Below are 19,796 nucleotides of genomic sequence, written 5' to 3'. Positions count from 1 at the left end.
CAGAGCGCGATGGAAGCGAGTCACTGATTAAACAAAGGAGCGAAAACACTAACACAAAAAAGTTGCAACAAAAGGTGTTGCAAAAGCAGTAACAGAAAAACACAGCTGTAGAGACAAATAATGACATAAGAATTACCGCAAAAAAGAACCCTAAATACTCTAACTGGAAACAAAGGAGAAATAAAACAAACTAAGGGAGCAGTTCCTGGACTACACAAGTGCAGAAAACTAAACAGAAATAAGTGAACCTAATCTACACAAGAAAAGATCATACTAGGACTAAGGAAAACTGGGAAAACAAAAAACATGGAAGCACAACACATGATCAAACAGTCAAATTGCAACAGGCAAGAATATTCTCCAGCGACTGGCTCCCTTCTATCCAGCACTTAAGAACCTAACTAATCAAGATGACAGGCAGGTGTGAGACAGAGGCTCCGCCCATCCACCAAGGCCAGGGAATGGAAAACTACTGAGTGTCAGCAGGCCCAAAGCTTGGAAAAATACAGTATCAGCAACAGAACACAGAATCATGACAACCACCATGCAAAAGGAGAATGGAAGGATACATATAATACACATGCATAGTTAAAAGTAAGTCATAAGTACAGGCTGGTTTTATGGTTCACGCTACAAACAGCACTGTACAAACCATGCTGATATTAACCTCTCGTGGTTGGTTGACGTAGCATTATGTGAACTAAAGATAGATATTCCAACTCACATTTGTCTAAGCTGCATTGAATAAGAAATATGTGGTGAGATTTAAGTGATCTAAAATTAGCGTGTGTATTCAGCCCATGATCTATTTGTTGGAACTAAAAAGTTCCTGTAGTCCATTGTATAATACAGTTTACCTACAACATATAACCTTAATGTAAATCTATCTTAATGTATAATGCGGAGTAGTAACTGGTACACCTGGCATATTACGCAATACAAGAACATCCTTCCATCCACCCATTTTCTTTACCGCTTATTCTCACTTGGGTTGCGGGCTGCTGGAGCCTATCCCAGCTATCCTCGTGCGGGGGGCCGGGTACACCCTGAACCGGTCACCAGACATACAAAACGATAATTCCGTTTTCAATCACGGTGAGGTATTAAGTGTAGTGGTGTAGAAGACCACTGCATATTTTAGTTGCCAATAAAGTAACATGATAGGGACAAATACTGTATGTAGAAACACCTGATTCAAAGTGATGGAGAGTTTTGCAGAAAAAAAAAATCCAGGCAATAGTTTTCCATAGTAACAAATAGGATGCCATCCATCCAAATATCCATTTCCTCACTAGGGTCGCGGGCGTCCTGGAGCCTATCCCAGCTATCATCGGGCAGGAGGCGGGGTACACCCTGAACTGGTTGCCGGCCAATCGCAGGGCACATACAAACAAACAACCATTCGCACTCACATTCACACCTACGGGCAATTTAGAGTCTCCAATTCTCCAACTCCACAAAGGCGGGAGCGGGGATTGAACCCTGTTCCTCAGAACTGTGAGGCTGACGCTCTAACCAGTCGCCCACCGTGCCGCCATATTTGTTGTAATTTAATGGGCATGTACTCAATCACAATAATCTGTGCAGAGCCTGAGCAGCATCTGCAGTGGGTACGGAAAGTTTTCAGAACCCCTTAAATGTTTCACTCTTTGTTATATTGCAGCCATTGATTTAAATTATTTAAGTTCATTTTTTTCCTCATTAATGTACATACAGCACCCCATATTGACAAATATATTGAAATTTTTGATTTTTTTGCTGATTTATTAAAAAAGAAAAACTGAAATATCACACAGCCATAAGTATTCAGACCCTTTGCTCAATATTTAGTAGAAGCACCCTTTTGAGCTAATACAGCCATGAGTCTTTTTGGGAATGTAGGCCAAATCCAGGTGTGATGCAACAAGTTTTGTTGCATCACACCTGGATTTGGGGATCATCTGCCATTCCTCCTTGCAGATCCTCTCTAGTTCTGTCAGGTTGGATGGTGAACGTTGGTGGGCAGCCATTTTCAGGTCTTTCCAGAGATGCTCAATTGGGTTTAAGTCAGGGCTCTGGCTGGGCCATTCAAAAACAGTCACAGAGTTGTTCTGAAACCATCCATCCATCCATTTTCTGAGCCGCTTCTCCTCACTGGGGTCGCGGGAGTGCTGGAGCCTATCCCAGCTATCATCGGGCAGGAGGCGGGGTACACCCTGAACTGGTTTGCCAGCCAATCGCAGGGCACATACAAACAAACAACCATTTGCACTCACAGTCACACCTACGGGCAATTTAGAGTCTCCAATTAATGCATGTTTTTGGGATGTGGGAGGAAACCGGAGTGCCCGGAGAAAACCCACGCAGGCACGGGAGAACATGCAAACTCCACACATAGAACCCGGGTCCTCAGAACTGTGAGGCTGACGCTCTAAGCAGTCGGCCACCGTGCCGCCTTCTGAAACCACTCCTTCTGTATTTAGCTGTGTGCATTGTCTTTTTTGAAGGTGAACCTTCGGCCCAGTTTGAGGTTCTGACCACTCTGGAGAAGGTTTTCGTCCAGGATATTCCTGCACTTGGCAACATTCATCTTTCCTTCGATTACAACCAGTCGTCCTGGTCTTCCAGCTGAAAAACACCCCCACAGCATGATGCTGCCACCACCATGCTTCACTGTTGGGACTTTATTGGACAGGTGATGAGCAGTGTCAGCGGCACGGTGGACGAGTGGTTAGAGCGTCTGCCTCACAGTTCTGACGCCAGGGGTTTAATCCCCGGCCCTGCCTGTGTGGAGTTTGCATGTTCTCCCCGTGCCCGTAGGTGTGAATGTGAGTGTGAATGGTTGTTTGTTTATATGTGCCCTGCGATTGGCTGGCAACCAGTTCAGGGTGTACCCCGCCTCCTGCCTGTTGAAAGCTGGGATAGGCTCCAGCACTCCCGCGACCCTTGTGAGGATAAGCGGCTCAGAAAATGGATGGATGGATGGATGGATGAGCAGTGCCTGATTTTCTCCAGACATGCCACTTAGAATTAAGGCCAAAAAATTCTATCTTGGTCTCATTCCTTCCGGTGTTTTTTAGCAAACTCCATGCGGGGTTTCATGTGTATTGCGCTGAGGAGAGGCTTCCGTCGGGATACTCTGCCACAAAGCCCCGACTTGTGGAGGGCTGCAGTGATGGTTGACTTTCTAGAACTTTCTCCCATCTCCCGACTGCATCTCTGGAGCTCAGCCACAGTGATCTTTGGGTTCTTCTTTACCTCTCTCACCAAGGCTCTTCTCCCCCGATTGCTCAGTTTGGCCGGACGGCCAGCTCTAGGAAGGGTTCTGATCGTCCCAAACCTCCTCCATTACAGGATTATGGAGGCCACATTTTTTTTGTAACCTTGGCCAGATCTGTGCCTTGCCACAATTCTGTCTCTGAGCTCTTCAGGCAGTTTCTTTGACCTCATGATTCTCATTTGCTCTGACATGCACTGTGAGCTGTTATCTAGACAGGGGTGTGGCTTTCCTAATCAAGTCCAATCAGTATAAATGAAACACAGCTGGACTCCAATGAAGGTGTAGAACCATCACAAGGATGATCAGAAGAAATGGACAGCACCCAAGTTAAATATATGAGTGTCACAGCAAAGGGTCTGAATACTTATGGCCATGTGACATTTCAGTTTTCCTTTTTTAATAAATGAGCAAAAATTTCAACAGTTTCATTTTTTTTCTGTCAATATGGGGTGCTGTGTGTACATTAATGAGGAAAAAATGAACTTAAATGATTTTAACAAATGGCTGCAATATAACAAAGAGTGAAAAATTTAAGGGGGTCTGAAAACATTCTGTACCCACTGTATATTCTTTTCATGCGAACACATGCATGCAAACTGCAGATAACCTGTATGGTGCCCAACTAACAATGATCCAGCAGAGGTGGAGGAAGTGAGGGGGTGATGACGAGCAAGGGTGGTGGAGTGATGGAGGGATCACTAAGCAGGAAAGGAGAGGAGTTAGCTTGAGGAGAAGCTGAAGATCCGGTGCTAGCACAGGGGAGGTTGTGATGGAGTTTATATTGATTAGTGAAACAAAGGAATTGAAATAACATTATATAAAATACTGGCTGTAAATGAGGTGTGTGTGGAAAAAAAAGACAGTGTGCTAGATTGGTTCTCAACTGTTGTCACTGTGGGACCCAAATTATTCTATTGTTGCGAAGTTGCGACCCACTTTTACAGATGTTAGGAACAATAAAGAAGATCTTGGTATTGATCTCTTCTTTTTAAGAAAGTAAAACATAAATACAGTAGTTTGTCTTCTTTTTATGAATCGAAGGCATGCAAGCTCAAAGCAGCTATAACAGTTTTAACAGTCTGAATTATTACGCTATAAATGTTTTACTGCTTGTCCGTGACCCACCCAAAATGCACTGCGATCCACTTTTGGGTCCCCGCCCACCAGTTGAGAATCACTGTGGGAAAATATAAATACACTACTGTATACAGCTCTGTTGCGTTGAAAGGAAGTAAATGGAAGTTGTTACCTGCTATATCACAAAGTTCAGCATCAGTCGCACTGGCAAGCGCTTCTTCAAGCTCAGGCTCCAGGGTCACATTCTCCATAATGGGGTCCACCATCTTTTTAGGTACCCAGGCCTTCCCTGCAAAAGGAAAACGTGCTTATATGTACATCCACTGTGTACCCTCTTTCATACTCACATTCACACCTATGGACATTAGAGTCTACAGTATTTAACCGAAAATGCATGTCTTTTGGAATGTGGGAGCAAGCAGGAGTACGTGGAGAAAACCCAGGCAAGAAAAAAATACAAGAGGAACACAGACAAATAGACATGAGGTACTGTGCCTAATGCACAGTTTCAATTAAAAGAGCTGCATCTGCAATTCTGCCCTTACGAGTACAATAAAGCTCAGTTTTGATTAGTTTTTTAGAATATCTTGTATCTAATTAAGCCAACCACAATATTGCACATGATGATGAACTGTACTACGAGGGTTACTAATGAGGAAATAATGACAAATATACAGTGTATTGACTCTGGCAGAGGCAATTGTAAATGTCCCGTAGTTGTGAATGTGAGGGTGACTGGTTGTTTAATATACTGTATGTGCCCTCTGATTGACAAGCGACCAGTCCAGGGTGTACCCCATCTTTTCCTCATAGTCAGCTGGGATAGGCTCCAGTGAACCCATGAAGGGGATAAACATTAGAAAATGGATGGCTGGATATTAACATTGACATAAAATAAGCAACGATGAACCCGACTGAGTCTTGGCCTTTTATCTTTTTGTCGGTAGAAACAAAATACTATAGTCCCTTTGGCAGTCAAGGACTTGAAAGAGCTGTCAATAAAATAGTCTGTGCTGAGATATAAAAATATATATGATGTATTAGCAGTTGTGATATCAGAGCTGAGCCTTGTGCGCTTCCTTCTCACATCATCTGGCTTCATGTTGCTGACAGTAAGTGTAAAGACATTTGTGTTTGTGTGTGTGTGTGTGTGTGTGTGTGCAGCCCGCTCTGTCAAACGTCACACTCCGCTCTGTTGTGTGTTCAGCCTCTGCCACTTCGTGTTTGCACTGCCATGTAAACACTGGCCGCTTGGTAGCTGAGAGGAAAAATTAGACTGTTTCATAGACTTCAGTGGCGCAAGCTGGAGCTGGGTTTAGATGAGAAAATACCATTAGCAACAAGAGGAATCTCAACACTGCAATTGGCTGGTGACCAGTCCAGGACGTACCCCACCTCTTGCCTAAAGTTCAGTTCACACGCGACCCTAATGAGGACGTTTTCCAAGCTGTGTGTTTTTTTTTGGGTTTTATTTTTTAATGTTTGTCTATATGTGCCCTGCGATTAGCTGGCATCCAGTTCAATGTTTACCCTGCTTCTGGCCCCAAGTTGGCTGCAATAGGTTCCAGCACACCTGTGACCCCCATGAGAATAAGTGGTATAGAAAATGGATGGATAGACTATTACTTAGCAGGCTGCTTCCTGGTTCATGATCAATGACATAGGTCAAAAGGACTGTATAATTATTGACCCACAGGGTTTGATTAAATGTTTTTGTGTAACCCTGCACAAAAAGTGATCCAAACACCAGTACTCCACACTTTCTTGCTTGGTGGCGGTAGATAAAAAGTATGTCACTGAACCTCATGGTATCGAGTGACCTTCTAGAGCACAGGTGTCAAACTGGTGGTCCGGGGGCCAGATCCGGCCCGCCACATAATTGTATGTGGCCCGTGAGAGTGTGTATCGACTTGTTGCTAAAATACCAAAATTGCAAATTGTCTTCACTTTTAAAAATATTATTGCAAGCATTTTTTTTTTACCAACCCCCCTTTTAAAATAACATTTATTCATACTGTAGTTCAACAAACAGTTTTTACTGGCTTCTGACTTCAAAATTAATTATCCATTAATTTGAGCATATGTAATAATATGAGGCAATCATACATTCATATGGGTTGGCAGCCATAACGGCCCTCCAAGTGGAACCATAGCTACGATGTGGCCCGCGACAAAAATGAGTTTGACACCCCTGTTAGAGTTTCATATGTAACCTCTCTCACCATGCATCACCCTTCTAATCATGGAGCTAGGCTTTTGATTTTAAGACGCACTCAGACGCATCTAGTTTATCAAGAGAAAAATAAATTTAGCAATAGACGACAATGTTTCAGTGTTACCTCTCTTTTCCCCAGTGAAGGGCACCAGGTCTTCTCTGTCTGGATGTTCTTTGGCTTGTTTCTCCAGGTGGGCCAGCAGGTCGTCTCTCTGGAACGTTCCTGTCGGCGCTTTCTTGGTCTGGTCCTTCTGACGCATCCCCGCAGGCAACAGTGCATTCTAGTCAAAAATGGGAATGTACATCACTAAAACCATTAGTACCCTATGTTGGGAAATTTTCTTTTTTTTTAAGCCATGATGTTATAGCACTAACAACGTATGTTACATAAATTCTTATTTGCTGGTAATCAAGTGCCTTCAATGTCATTTAAACTTGAGGGCTTTAAGCAAAGCAAAGCAAATTTATTTATATAGCGCATTTCATACACAAAATGAACAAAATGCAACTACAACTAAAGTGATTTTACACACTTACTGTTGTAGTGTATTAAAAGGGTTGCTGCATCTTAGAAATTGAAAAGAAATTGAAAATTGTATGTATCCTACTTCACAAGACTTGCCGGGGAGGCTGGCTTTGTACTTTATCCCACAGAATCACTGGAGATGTATTGCAAACCAGTGCAAGAATTGCATAAAAAATTACGTACATTGCATCACACAGAGTTGGTTCTCATATCTTATTGTCTACACTTGAGAGGAAAAATGCTCGGAATATCACAATAACATTAATAATAATAAACATAATGAAATATGACTCTTAAAATGTCAATCAAAAAACATTATTATCTTTGGAAAGTTTTTTTTATATATATACAGTGGAACCTGAGCGCTGCCAGAGAGCGCAGCATGGCTCTTAGGAATACAAAACAAGTCTTTGGAGTCAAGAACATGCTATTTTTGGAATAGTAACTTTTTTTCTCAAGCCGTTCGCCTTTGGCAACGGATTTGGTACTAGGAACCACAGTAATTCCTCGCAGCTCATGAAAGTGACTCGCCTATGATGAGTACTGTACGTCAACAATATCACCATGAGCACGCACACGGCATGGTAAGTTTGAATAAAATGTGAAACTTTTAAACATTTTCAAGCTTTTTTTTCCATTTATTTACAATAACTTTGTACTGTACTGGGCATTTTAGGCCATGAAAAAAATGCAAAACAATAATTTCAACTCAATGTAACGGACAATCGGCTATATCGGACAACCCCCCAGGGAATTGGATTTACGAGGGGTACCTATTGTTGTGTTTGGTGATTTTATTCAGTATACTTGTGCATATTAGTGGGCTGAGAAATTTCCCACAGCTTTGCTGCTCCCAGTGTTATTTTTAACATAAAGGCACATTCAAAATCAAGCTCTTTACAAGCTCTGCTTATAGCTTCATATCTTATCTTTGCTCTCAACACTCTGTGGACTCACTCGCTCTCTTCTCATGACTCAAAGTCTTTTTAATCTGCCTTTGGCTTCCCACTGTACTGACCCAAAAGAACAAATAATGTACAAAATCTCTGCAATTTTATTCCAGTAGGGCTTCACATATACTCTCACAGCACGCAACAGCATGAGGAAAGCTAAGGCGTATATCACTGACACAGCCAGGCTTCTCATATCACAGTTACATCACAGAAAACATGTCTCTTACATTCAGTTCCACTGTGTTATTTTTAACAGTGTGAGACTCATGTCATCCTTTCTTGTCTGACTGCGTCGTCCCTCTCTTTCATTTCAGTCATGGCAACTCAGTACCTCATCTGGTAAGCATTCACACAGCAACCACTGGCCGGCTCAGTAGGGGAGAGACTCAGGCTTTAGTGGCATCCACTTTCTCGTCTCAGAAGACACCAAAACATGACAACAACTCATGTGCAAGGCTCAGATGCTGGCATCAGAAATTCCCACAGACACACTGCAATATGCTCTCTCCGCTGCTCTCCTCTCTCTACACGCACGACTGCACCTCAACGCACCCGGCTGTCAAACTTCTGAAGTTTGCAGATGACACCATTGTCATCGGCCTCATCAAGGACGGTGACGAGTCTGCATATCGACAGGAAGTGGAGCGGCCGGAGCTGTGGTGTGGCCGACACGACCTGGAGCTGAACACGCTCAAGACTGTAGAGGTGATTGTGGACTTTAGGAGGCATCCTTCGCCACAGCTGCCCCTCACGCTGTCCAGCTGCCTTGTGTCAACCGTCGAGACCTTCAAGTTCCTGGGAATTACAGTCTCTCAGGACCTGACGTGGGCGATCAACATCAACTACGTCCTCAAAAAGGCCCAGCAGAGGATGTACTTCCTGCGGCTTCTGAGAAAGCACGGCCTGCCACGGGAGCGGTCATCGAATCAGTCCTGTGTTCTTCCATCACAGTCTGGTTTGGTGCTGCTACAAAAAAGGACAAACTCCAACTGCAACGGACAATCAAAACTGCTGAAAGGATTGTCGGTACACCCCTACCCACCTTTGAGGACTTGCATGATGCCAGAACTAAGACAAGAGCGTGCAAAATGCCAGAGTAGCATTTGCCCCATTTGCACACTGACTGAGGAGTATCTGCAACATTTGCACAATCAACATTGTCCCAGATTATCGCGGTACTAGTCACTTTAAACTGCATACACTCCTTGAAGTCTCGGCGCCCTTTGCACAATAGTCATTGCACCGGACTATTGCGAGATTAGTCATTAGAACTGCTCTAAGTGCTAGAGGACATCTTTTTGCACAATTGTCAAAAAAGAAATAAATAAATAAATAGAAAAATGTACCGGCATTACCAGATAACTAGCAACCCTTTATTGCTCAGTGACTGTTTTTTATCAATGTCTTTATGTCTCAAAAGTGTTCTCTGTCAGTTGACTGTCTGTTGTCGTACTAGAGCGGCTCCAACTACCGGAGACAAATTCCTCGTGTGTTTTTTGGACATAATTGGCAAATAAAGATGATTCTGATTCTGTTTCTGATTCTGAAGTCGTCCAGAAAAATGGAAGCTGTTGTGTTATGACCGTCTCTAGATTTTCTTCTATTTTAAGTTCCTTCCGTATAAGGACCAGTAATTATATCTATACTACGTAATACGAGGCATGCATTAAGTCATTTTCATAGACAGCAACTAGTGTGCTCAGTTGAACATCCCAAAATTGTAGATTTTAGCTAAAATATCAACCGTTCAAGACAGCATCATGTGAGTGTTACACACAGTATTTTCTGGCCATCAAACTGTATTTTCATGCCATTGTGTTTGTATGTTATTCTGTGTGTGCTGGTTCCTTGCTCAGAATCTCAGACTGCTTATCCCTGATTGACAGCCCTGGCTGACTGCCGATTGAATTCAGGGAACACCACCTGCTGCACTCGTTCATCCCTACTGGATCTAAAAAAGGACTCTTTTGCCTTTAGTGCAGGCTGGCTGCGATTTTACGATAACAGTCAGTCCTTAGACCCCTCGTTGATATTGTACCACTGTCTTTGTGTTAAACTGCAGACTTGTTAACAATATTCAAAATGTCTTTGTGTGGCAAGTGCCGACAGGTGGGAGTTTGTATAATTAGTGTTTACTCTTTGTTATATTGAGGAACAGTGGAACCTCAAATTAACAAACTAATAATGGCAGGGGCTTGTCCGTTACAGCAGATTGTCAGTTTTAGTGAAGCACTTTTGGTTTTGTGGCCATATGGACCCAAAATTATTGTTTTGTACTTTTTTCCCGATGGCCTAAAACGCCTAGTACAGTACAAAGTTGCTGTAAATAAATATAAAAAAGCTTGAAAATGTTTGAAAAGTTTGAATTTTTTTCCTTCCCTGTCTGATATGCTTGTTGTCGTAGTGACTGGCGGCAAGTTGAGGCAGGTCGCTTTCATGAGCCGTGAGGAACTAGTGGGCTTCCTAATTCCAAATCCATTGCCATAGACGAACGGCTTGACAACTGTACCAAAAAAATTGCTTGCTCCAGACTCCAGAGACCTGTGTGTCATATTCCTCTCAAACACCATCGCCATGTGCGTTCTCTCTGCGCTGCAATCTATGCGACAATAGATTGAACTCCTGCCATCATGGCCACCACGTCTGGAAATGTTGCCACATTCAACATGGCCACCATATGTCAATGCATTGCCTTTGATGAAATGTTTCCACATTCAACATGAACGCCACATCGGCACGGGCATGTCTGTTGGGTGGATATAGTCATATTGTGTATCTGTGAACCGCAAATACGTGTGTCCCAGTCTCTGCCTATATAGTGGAACCTCAATAAAACAGACCCCGATAAAATGGATATGGGATAAAACAGACCGTGGGAAATGTACGATGTGTCCAAAAATAGTCTCCATTTTAAACTGCCGTTGCAGTTAGTTCCATAATTGGCCTCTGTTGTTTATTGGCGCTATGGTGCAATGCAGTCAGAGAATGGGACTCACATATTTCCATGCCTACGTGGTGGCCATGTTGAATGTGGGGCATTGATGTGGCAGTCACGTGACCACGCCATGGTTATATTTGTCTATTGTGCCATAGAGCGTAGGGAGAGGGAGAGAGAGAGAGAGTGGCATGGCGGCAGTGTTAACTCTGAGGAATACAAAACACAAGTCTCTGGAGTACGGAACATGTTGTTTTTGGTACAGTAAAACATTTTTTGTCAAGTCGTTCACCTTTGGCAAGGGATTTGGAACTTGGAAGCACGCTAATTCCTCACGTTCCATGGACTCCACACAGGTGGGACCGGGATTTGAACCCCGGTCCCCAGAACTGTGAGGCAGATGTGCTAACCAGTCGCTCACCGTGACGCCCAATTATTAAATTATATTATATATTTGCCTCTAGAGTTGTTTCTAACTTTAAGAAGACCAGGAATAGACGTAAGCAGCCCTGCTGGGAAGGTTAGTGTTTTTCAGACCAAAAGGGCACTTTACTGTTCTGTAATTGGTTAGCCTCATAAACAGGCGCACTAAGGTACGCAAGCACGCACACACACTCTGACTCTCCATGTTTGAGTCACAAGGTCTTGCTGTTCTGGCATGAGTCTGTGACGCACACACAAACACACGCACGCACGCGCAAGCACTTATGCAGCATTAACATAACGAAGGATAGCCTTACTAACAGTCATCCTTTTCTTGCCCCCTTTTGGCATTGAGGAGACAATCACAGCAGGTGCCACCCCTTTGACTCATGATATATCACTGAGGCTATGACATCCAGAGAGAGATCATGCCATGTGCTGCAATGAGCCCACCAAAGATTGCAACTGGGACGGATGTACACTCACGGTTCAATTTGGGGGAACACTTTTGACCTGTGTGCAAAAATGACCAAAGATGTGATGTTTTCCCATATGTGTCACAGACTGAAATATGAATATGAATGAAATTTTTTAATATGAATTGGACAGCTCAGAAGTGATTCAGTTTGGAGTTCAATTTAACTTTTTCCTCAAAAACACACCTCAAACGTGAGCATTTGTGGGGTTCATGTGTCGTACACACATCATACAAGAATGCAGAATGGAAAGTCAGCTGTGTTTGGGGGTAAGGGGCGGTTATGGGAAGAGGCTCACCTCCCAGGCACATACCCTAATAGAAAAATGAGTGGTGATTCTTCATTATGGGTAAGAGGGGTCAGTGCCCCACCAGATGATGGTGCTGCTTTTCCTTTCTTTCAATTTGTATGTTTAATACAGAGTAGTGATTAACTTGGCCAACTGATGTGCATGAATAAAATGTTCCTATTTTTTCTAGCTAATGTATCTGTTTGTTTCATATAAAAGTCCCTGTCAAGCACTGCAGTAAATCTGTTATACATAATCTGCTATCTCACACGTCATTGTTGGCAGGCTTACTAAATGGCGGATTTTCTTTTTATGGGTTTATACAGCATACAGGCAAGTCTCAATTTAGAGTTCTGCGCTTTTAGTGTAGTACCATGTTGTGCCTCAACATGCTGAGCATCTCTGAGGTCTATTGGAAGAGATTCAGCAAGTAATTCAGCACAAGAAGAAGAGGACACCCCTTCAGTATATTGGAGTACCGTGTAAAAAAAAAAAAAAAAAAAAAAAATCTAAAAAAAACTGTTACCGTGCTATTTTTGACATCAAAATACCTTGGGATGGTACTGGTATCGGTACTTGGTGCAACACTAAGTAATACTGTTTATTCATTTTTTGAATATGGTCTCGATATGGAAGATTTTCACCTATTGCTGGATGGTCTAGAACATATCCTATACTTTCATTTTTTTTCATTTGATTACAACACATGCTTATGGGGGATCAAGTAGTAGCAGTATTACCTCTGTTAATCCACAGTACACCACACAGCACAACTCAATAACAACATAACTAATGGGCCCACAGACTGTACGCGACATCTTAAACACTACGAGCCATCATAACAACAGAGCTGTAGGTGATGCTAATATGTTAAAGACAGCTTGCTCTAGAGTATTAGGGCCTGCATGACTCCATAATTCTGTGGTGACACCAGCAGCACACTGGCAGAAACTAAACTTACATCAGGGTCCAGCTCCACCAGTTCATCCTCTAACCGCTGCAGCTCTTCCTCTGAGAGCTTCATGAGCAGCTCATCCTCGTCGATGTCCCTGTACTTCTCCATCTCCTTCCTCAACACCGACATGATGCCACACACCTGCAATAACAAACGCCAGTGTCACAATGACATTCGCCCAGGCCATTTTTTAAACTCTAGTTGCTTTGTCCAGACATTTGTTTTTCTCTCTTTCCAATATATCTTTTATATTTAGTACAGAGAAGTAAGTAATTCAATTGCAAATGTATTGTGACATTTGGAGAGTGTGCCTGACTAGTTGGTATGGGAGTTCCAATTTTGTCATCGTGCTTTGCCACACATCACTTGCTTCACGAATTCTGCCTAACAACAAGTGGCAAACGGGACAGGAAAAGGAATATTAATTCTGTTGATCTACATTGCTGTGTCTACGTCAGACAGACAGATAGGTGGATGGACTGATGCATGGACAGAGGAAGGACTGGCAGACGGACAGATCTGTCGACTATACAGTAACTGAAGCTCCTCCCCTTGCTTCAACATGGCACCACAATGGCTTTTATATTAGACAGCACTGAACACTAAAACAAGAAATAGGTGAGTTTTTCAGCAAATCATGGAGGATATGTTCCCCCCAAAATTTGGGAATAGCACAAGTAGCAAATATGCAGAAGAACACTGGATGCATGGATGGATGGTGACTTGTCATTTTTTTCTTCTTTTTTTCCCCCCCAAATACCATAAATGAGAATTGAAGACAAACTGTGGTAAGAAAGTTTCAAATGTTGAGCTTAGATAATGTGTTTTTACAGAATTGCAAACCATTTCTTATAATTAGTGAAAAAAAAATCCAAAGTTTAGTACAGTACACTAACGTGTGATTTATAATGCAGAAGCATGGAGCAAAGGGAGTGGGGGGCTGTCAACTTACCTTTGTAAAGGCTTCCGAATGAGAAATACAATATGTCCGATGAGCAGCTGGGACAACTTCACATCTGTTGTAAAGGCTGAAGAATAATAGCTATGAATGGAAACAAACCAGTTGAAATAAAAGTGCACTTTGTTTATTGCTACTTAGCAGACGTGCAGTATGTGAAATGAACTAATAGTTACCTTTTGCCGCAGCTCAAGACTGTATTGACCTGTACAGAAGTAGAATGAGTACAGAGAGTTTAAGATTTACAATCAAAGTAATATTTTTTTAATTATTATTTATTTTATCAATGTTTGGCTTAGATGTTGGATCGTCATCGAATTATTTCTCGTCTCCATTCAAACACAGCTTCAAAGCTAACCGTCAGCTGTATTAACAAGCTCATAAGGTAACTGGCATTTGTCGTAATAGTAATTTTTAGTAGTAGTTTTACATCAGTGGAAGCACACAACATTATTAATTTTATCTTATACTTTGTATTATTTTATTATTATTACAACAAATATGGTTTAATTGTGTGTTTAATGAAAAGAACACCTTACGATTAAAGAGTGACAATACAACTCAAGAAGAGAGGTGGTGTGTTTTTAATGACCTCTCTCTTCTCTCTCTGTCTTCTTTGATTTCCTCTCGCACATCGTATTCTGTTGTGAACCGAACAGCAGTAAATATTTACATGCATTTCTTCCCAAACAAGTAAAAATAAGTCAAATATTACTGTATCCATTTCCAAAGGTGTTTTTCTTTTTCCTTTCTTCTCAGGTCTGCTTGCTGTGGGTTCCAAGTGTTTGACACAAACAACATGTTGGCAATGACTCACTAGATAACAGGAGTAAAAATAACTTCAATGGGGTCAAAATATAATGTCCTATTTAATGAAATTTAATTGGGCAAAACAAACAGATGAAAAATGTGCGAGATAACACTGTAATGGCACTGGACTGAATATTTTCTATTTGATCAGGAACATAGATCATGCTGAAAAGTGGGGATGTTTATTTTGCCTTGTCTAAGCACAATCCATGACGAGACAAGTTTTCAAAAGCACAGATGAAGAAGTGGGCTGAAATCCAAATAACGCTGTGGAAGAAGCTGACCTGCTGTGCAGATAGCAAACAGAGCTGGGCCAGTATTTATGTAGCTTTCCCAAAGCTTCTGCTTCGTTACGACGACACTGAGCGAGCAGGACATAGCCTATAGCTGAAACTGCAAGAATTGTCATACAAAGATTGATGATAGTCTTAAACCATTCGGCCATCCTGGCGTGACAAAGATTGATGATAGTGATTGATAATAATAATATATAATAATAATAATAATAATAATCTTCATTGATTGATAACAATGACAAATGATACTTTTCTTTAGAGACTAGAATACAACAGTGATTATTATGGAGTGCTATACAAATACAAATTAGGGTCCAACACACTAACTTTTAAGACCAAATAGCCAAGTAGCGATCACCTGCCAAAGGCCACTGACAAGGTACAACCCCAATTCCAATGAAGTTGGGACGTTGTGTAAAACATAAATAAAAACAGAATACAATGATTTGCAAATCATCTTCACCCTATATTTAATTGAATACACTACAAAGACAAGATATTTAATGTTCAAACTGATGAACTTTATTGCTTTTAGCAAATGATCATTAACAGAGTTTTATGGCTACAACACGTTCCAAAAAAGCTGGGAAAGTTGAGGAATGCTCAAACACCTGTTTGTAACATCCCACAGGTGAACAGGCTAATTGGGAACAGGTGGGTGCCATGATTGGGTATAAAATGAGCTTCCCTGAATTGCTCAGTCATTCACAAGCAAAGATGGGGCAAGGTTCACCTCTTTGTGAACAAGTGCGTGAGAAAATAGTCCAACAGTTTAAGGACAATGTTCCTCAACGTACAATTGCAAGGAATTTAGGGATTTCATCATCTACGGTCCATAATATCATCAAAAGGTTCAGAGAATCTGGAAAAATCACTGCATGTAAGCGGCAAGGCCAAAAAACAACATTGAATGCCCATGACCTTCGATCCCTCAGGCGGCACTGCATCAAAAACCGACATCAATGTGTAAAGGATATAACCACATGGGCTCAGGGACACTTCAGAAAACCAATGTCAGTAAATACAGTTCAGCGCTACGTCCGTAAGTGCAACTTGAAACTCTACTATAAAAAGCAAAAGCCATTTATCAACAACACCCAGAAACACCGCGGGCTTCTCTGGGCCCGAACTCATCTAAGATGGACTGATGCAAAGTGGAAAAGTGTTCTGTGTTCCGACGAGTCCACATTTCAAATTGTTTTTGGAAATTGTGGACGTTGTGTCCTCCGGGTCAAAGAAGAAAAGAACCATCCGGACTGTTATGGACGCAAAGTTCAAAAGCCAGCATCTGTGATGGTGTGTTAGTGCCAATAGCATGGCTAACTTACACATCTGCGAAGGCACCATTAATGCTGAAAGGTACATGCAGGTTTTGGAGAAACATATGCTGCCATCCAAGCAAAGCCTTTTTCATGGACGCCATTGCTTATTTCAGCAAGACAATGCCAAACCACATTCTGCACGTGTTACAACAGCGTGGCTTCGTAGTAAAAGAGTGCGGATACTAAACTCACCTGCCTGCAGTCCAGACTTGTCTCCCATTGAAAATGTGTGGTGCATTAGCAAGCGTAAAATATGACTACGGAGACCCCGGACTGTTGAACAGCTGGAGCTGTACATCAAGCAAGAATGGGAAAGAATTCCACCTACAAAGCTTCACCAATTAGTGTCCTCAGTTCCCACACGTTTATTGAATGTTGTTAAAAGAAAAGGTGATGTAACACAGTGGTAAACATGACCCAGTCCCAGCTTTTTTGGAACGTGTTGCAGCCATAAAATTCTAAGTTAATGATTATTTGCTTAAAAAAAATAAGTATCAGTTTGAACATTAAATATCTTGCCTGTGTAGTGTATTCAAATAAATATAGGTTGAACATGATTTGCAAATCATTGTATTTTGTTTTTATTTATGTTTAACACAACGTCCTAACGTCATTGGAATTGGGTTGTAAAATGACGCACTTTCTGAAAGTATAGTAGCGTGCATTTTTAAAAATAAACCCAATGTTTATCAACTTCAAAACATGGGGCTGTAAAGATCTCATAAGAGTTGCCAAAAAAGTCTTTGCAGCTAATAAATCAATGAATAAAAACAGAGCGGACAGCAAGACTTGTTGTTAAACTGTTCAGAAGACTAATCCTGCTCAGTGTTCTCAGACAGTCACAGCACATGATGTCAGTGTCTTTAAACACATCAGCCTCACATACAAGTTACTTTACATGTGAGCAGATGGGGAACATTTTATTTCTCCGTGTCTCTGAAGTTGATGTTGGACTTTTGTGCATTTCATTGCTACAATCAAACATTTCTTAAGGTGCACATTCTCTCTCTAATATTAAAGTACAAATAAGGTATGTGGTAAGTAATTGGCACATCGCACTTTAAAACACCTTTCTTAGTCATACAAACCCAATATTTGAACGATCAAATATCAGTTAGGAAATGTAACATATTTGTCGCGGTAAAGTATCAAATACTGATATTGTTTCATTTTGATGTAACCCGTAGGACTGATTGTATCGTATAGTTTTTGCTCTACCGGCATCAAATCAGAAATAAATAAATAAATATCAAAATTCTGCTGTAACCACAAGAGCAGAGATATGAAATTCCTGGTCAAGATATTTCAATACTACAGCATTTGATGGTTGATGACACAAATAAATTGTGCTTTACACAATTATATATATATATGTTCCGTCGCCACTTCGCACTTCACGTTTTGCGGCTTCAGTGCTTTGCGGGGTTTTCCCCCAAAAAATAAAAAATACAGCCATATCGGCAGCCATAGTGCGGAAAGACGCGTTGTTTCATGTTGATTCGCGCGAGAGAAGGTTTCCCTGCATGCCAAACAAAGAGATGAGTTGGGGGGGCAAATCAACAAAGAGATGAGTTGGGGGGGCAAATCTTACTTCGCGGTTTTTCACCTTTCGCGCGGGGTTCTGGTCCCCATTAACTGTGAAAAACGAGGGAACACTATGTGTGTGTGTGTGTGTGTGTGTGTGTGTGTGTGTATATATATATATATATATATATATATATATATATATATATATATGCGCAAACCAAACGAGGCACATGCGGACCAGACTGAAACAATCAAACCAAACCGTTTGGATGGTTTTCAAAAAGCACTCCATCCCTAATATCTATCTATCTAGCTAGCTAGATCTAGATCGATATATACGGTATATGCATCAAAAATATGTCTCAAAAGTCAAACAAAACTTTTGAACAATTAGCGTGTGTGGTCACGCAAGACATTAGCAAATCCCATGAGAATATCAGAATATCACACTGAGCATTATTCTAAAGGATTATCTCCAGTGGTGTGTTTTACTTTTTGGTGTTTTAGAACTGAAAGTTTAAGTTACTGCGACATCAAAAAGTGTCTTGACTGCTCAGCCCGATATGAGCAATACAATTAATGTAAGTGAACAGTATGAGAAGTTTTACTTAATTCTAGCTTCATTCTACAGCAGTTAACGTGTGACACTAGCATGAAAAGATTGTTTAAAAAAAGTACTTTAACAGTTAGTAAAGGCTTTATTATAGTGAGAGATGATCTTATTTCCAATGGCAAATTGGTAATACATTTCTCAAACTTTAATAACGCATTTACATATCCACAGATAAATCAAAGGTGAGCAGAAAAGTGTGACCTTGACCTAGGTCATACATCTTCAGTATGTTGTGCAGACAAACAAAATGCAGGTCACACGAGAACTGATGGCCAACATGCCATCAGACAACTGTTGCATTTCACAGCACTTGTTGGCTGATCCTAATGATGCAAGGTGTGTGTACTGGTCTACTTTTTTTTTTTTTTTTTTATACAAGTTCTACATAGTATTGACACACTTAAGTCAGAACTCTAGTATGTGGTTCTGTATGTGCATTGATTTGGTAGGATGCAGTGAGACACACTGACGATTGCTGCAGTCTGCCAATCTCATTCAAGATTAACAATCAAAACTAAAAAATATGGGGCGGCGCGGGGTGTCCTAACTTTAAGAGGGGACCCAAAACGCATGACAATCTCAATGGAAGGAAACCCTCATCCTTTCAATTCAAAACCACAGACTACAATGACCAAATTTTATATCATGTACAGTTAGTCTCATTAGTACTTTACTCATGTTAGGTCTTCAACTATTCTTTTGCATGTATTTACGTACCTCCACCAGCGCTATTTATAGCCGGACGGTCCGGCTGGGTGACAGCAGCACCGAATACTTTGACCAGATATGGTTCCCTCAGAGCGGCGTGAACAGGCGTCGCAGGCTGCCGCTCGGCTTTTACACGAAGCGGGGATCGAACACAAGCTCCCTCGACACGACAGCGTCCATGCCCCGCGACGCAACAACGCCGGGAATTGGTGCACAATGCAGCGAACTCACAAAGGTGCCTCCCCCGACACCAGGTTTCTTTCGGCGGTTTGAGGAGGCTCAAAGTCATCTCCCGCAAAGGGCAAAGCGGAGAGGACCTCCTCCCACTATAAGCCACCCCCACTCAATAGTATAGGATTGGGGATACTATTGGAACACAGACCAGACCAGACCAGACCAGACCCCCCCCCCCCCCCCCCCCCCCCCCCCCCACACACACACACTGAGCCCACGC

The 19,796-nt window shown here is 41.7% G+C and overlaps 1 protein-coding gene across 3 annotated transcripts in view; it reads right to left on the bottom strand.

The window, feature by feature from the left end:
- tmod1 (tropomodulin 1) overlaps positions 1 to 19,728 on the bottom strand; it is a 68,452-nt gene extending 48,724 nt beyond the window's left edge. For all 3 annotated transcript variants that reach the window (XR_009768716.1, XM_061678731.1, XM_061678732.1), the window contains exons 1-6: positions 19,352 to 19,728; positions 14,243 to 14,271; positions 14,061 to 14,150; positions 13,115 to 13,249; positions 6,676 to 6,832; positions 4,509 to 4,625 (exon numbers count right to left, since the gene is read on the bottom strand). Coding sequence is in view for 2 of the 3 variants with exons in the window: in XM_061678731.1 (XP_061534715.1) it covers positions 4,509 to 4,625; positions 6,676 to 6,832; positions 13,115 to 13,249; positions 14,061 to 14,150; positions 14,243 to 14,271; positions 19,352 to 19,631 (808 nt within the window). In the remaining variant the exon portion in view is untranslated. The remainder of the gene's footprint in view (positions 1 to 4,508; positions 4,626 to 6,675; positions 6,833 to 13,114; positions 13,250 to 14,060; positions 14,151 to 14,242; positions 14,272 to 19,351) is intronic.
- Positions 19,729 to 19,796: the final 68 nt, after the last annotated feature.

The sequence above is a fragment of the Phycodurus eques genome, chromosome 6 (genome assembly GCF_024500275.1).
Source record: "Phycodurus eques isolate BA_2022a chromosome 6, UOR_Pequ_1.1, whole genome shotgun sequence".
NCBI classification, from domain to species: Eukaryota; Metazoa; Chordata; class Actinopteri; order Syngnathiformes; family Syngnathidae; genus Phycodurus; species Phycodurus eques.
Note: the sequence above shows the minus strand (reverse complement) of the source record. Positions and strands in the feature narration are given on the sequence as shown.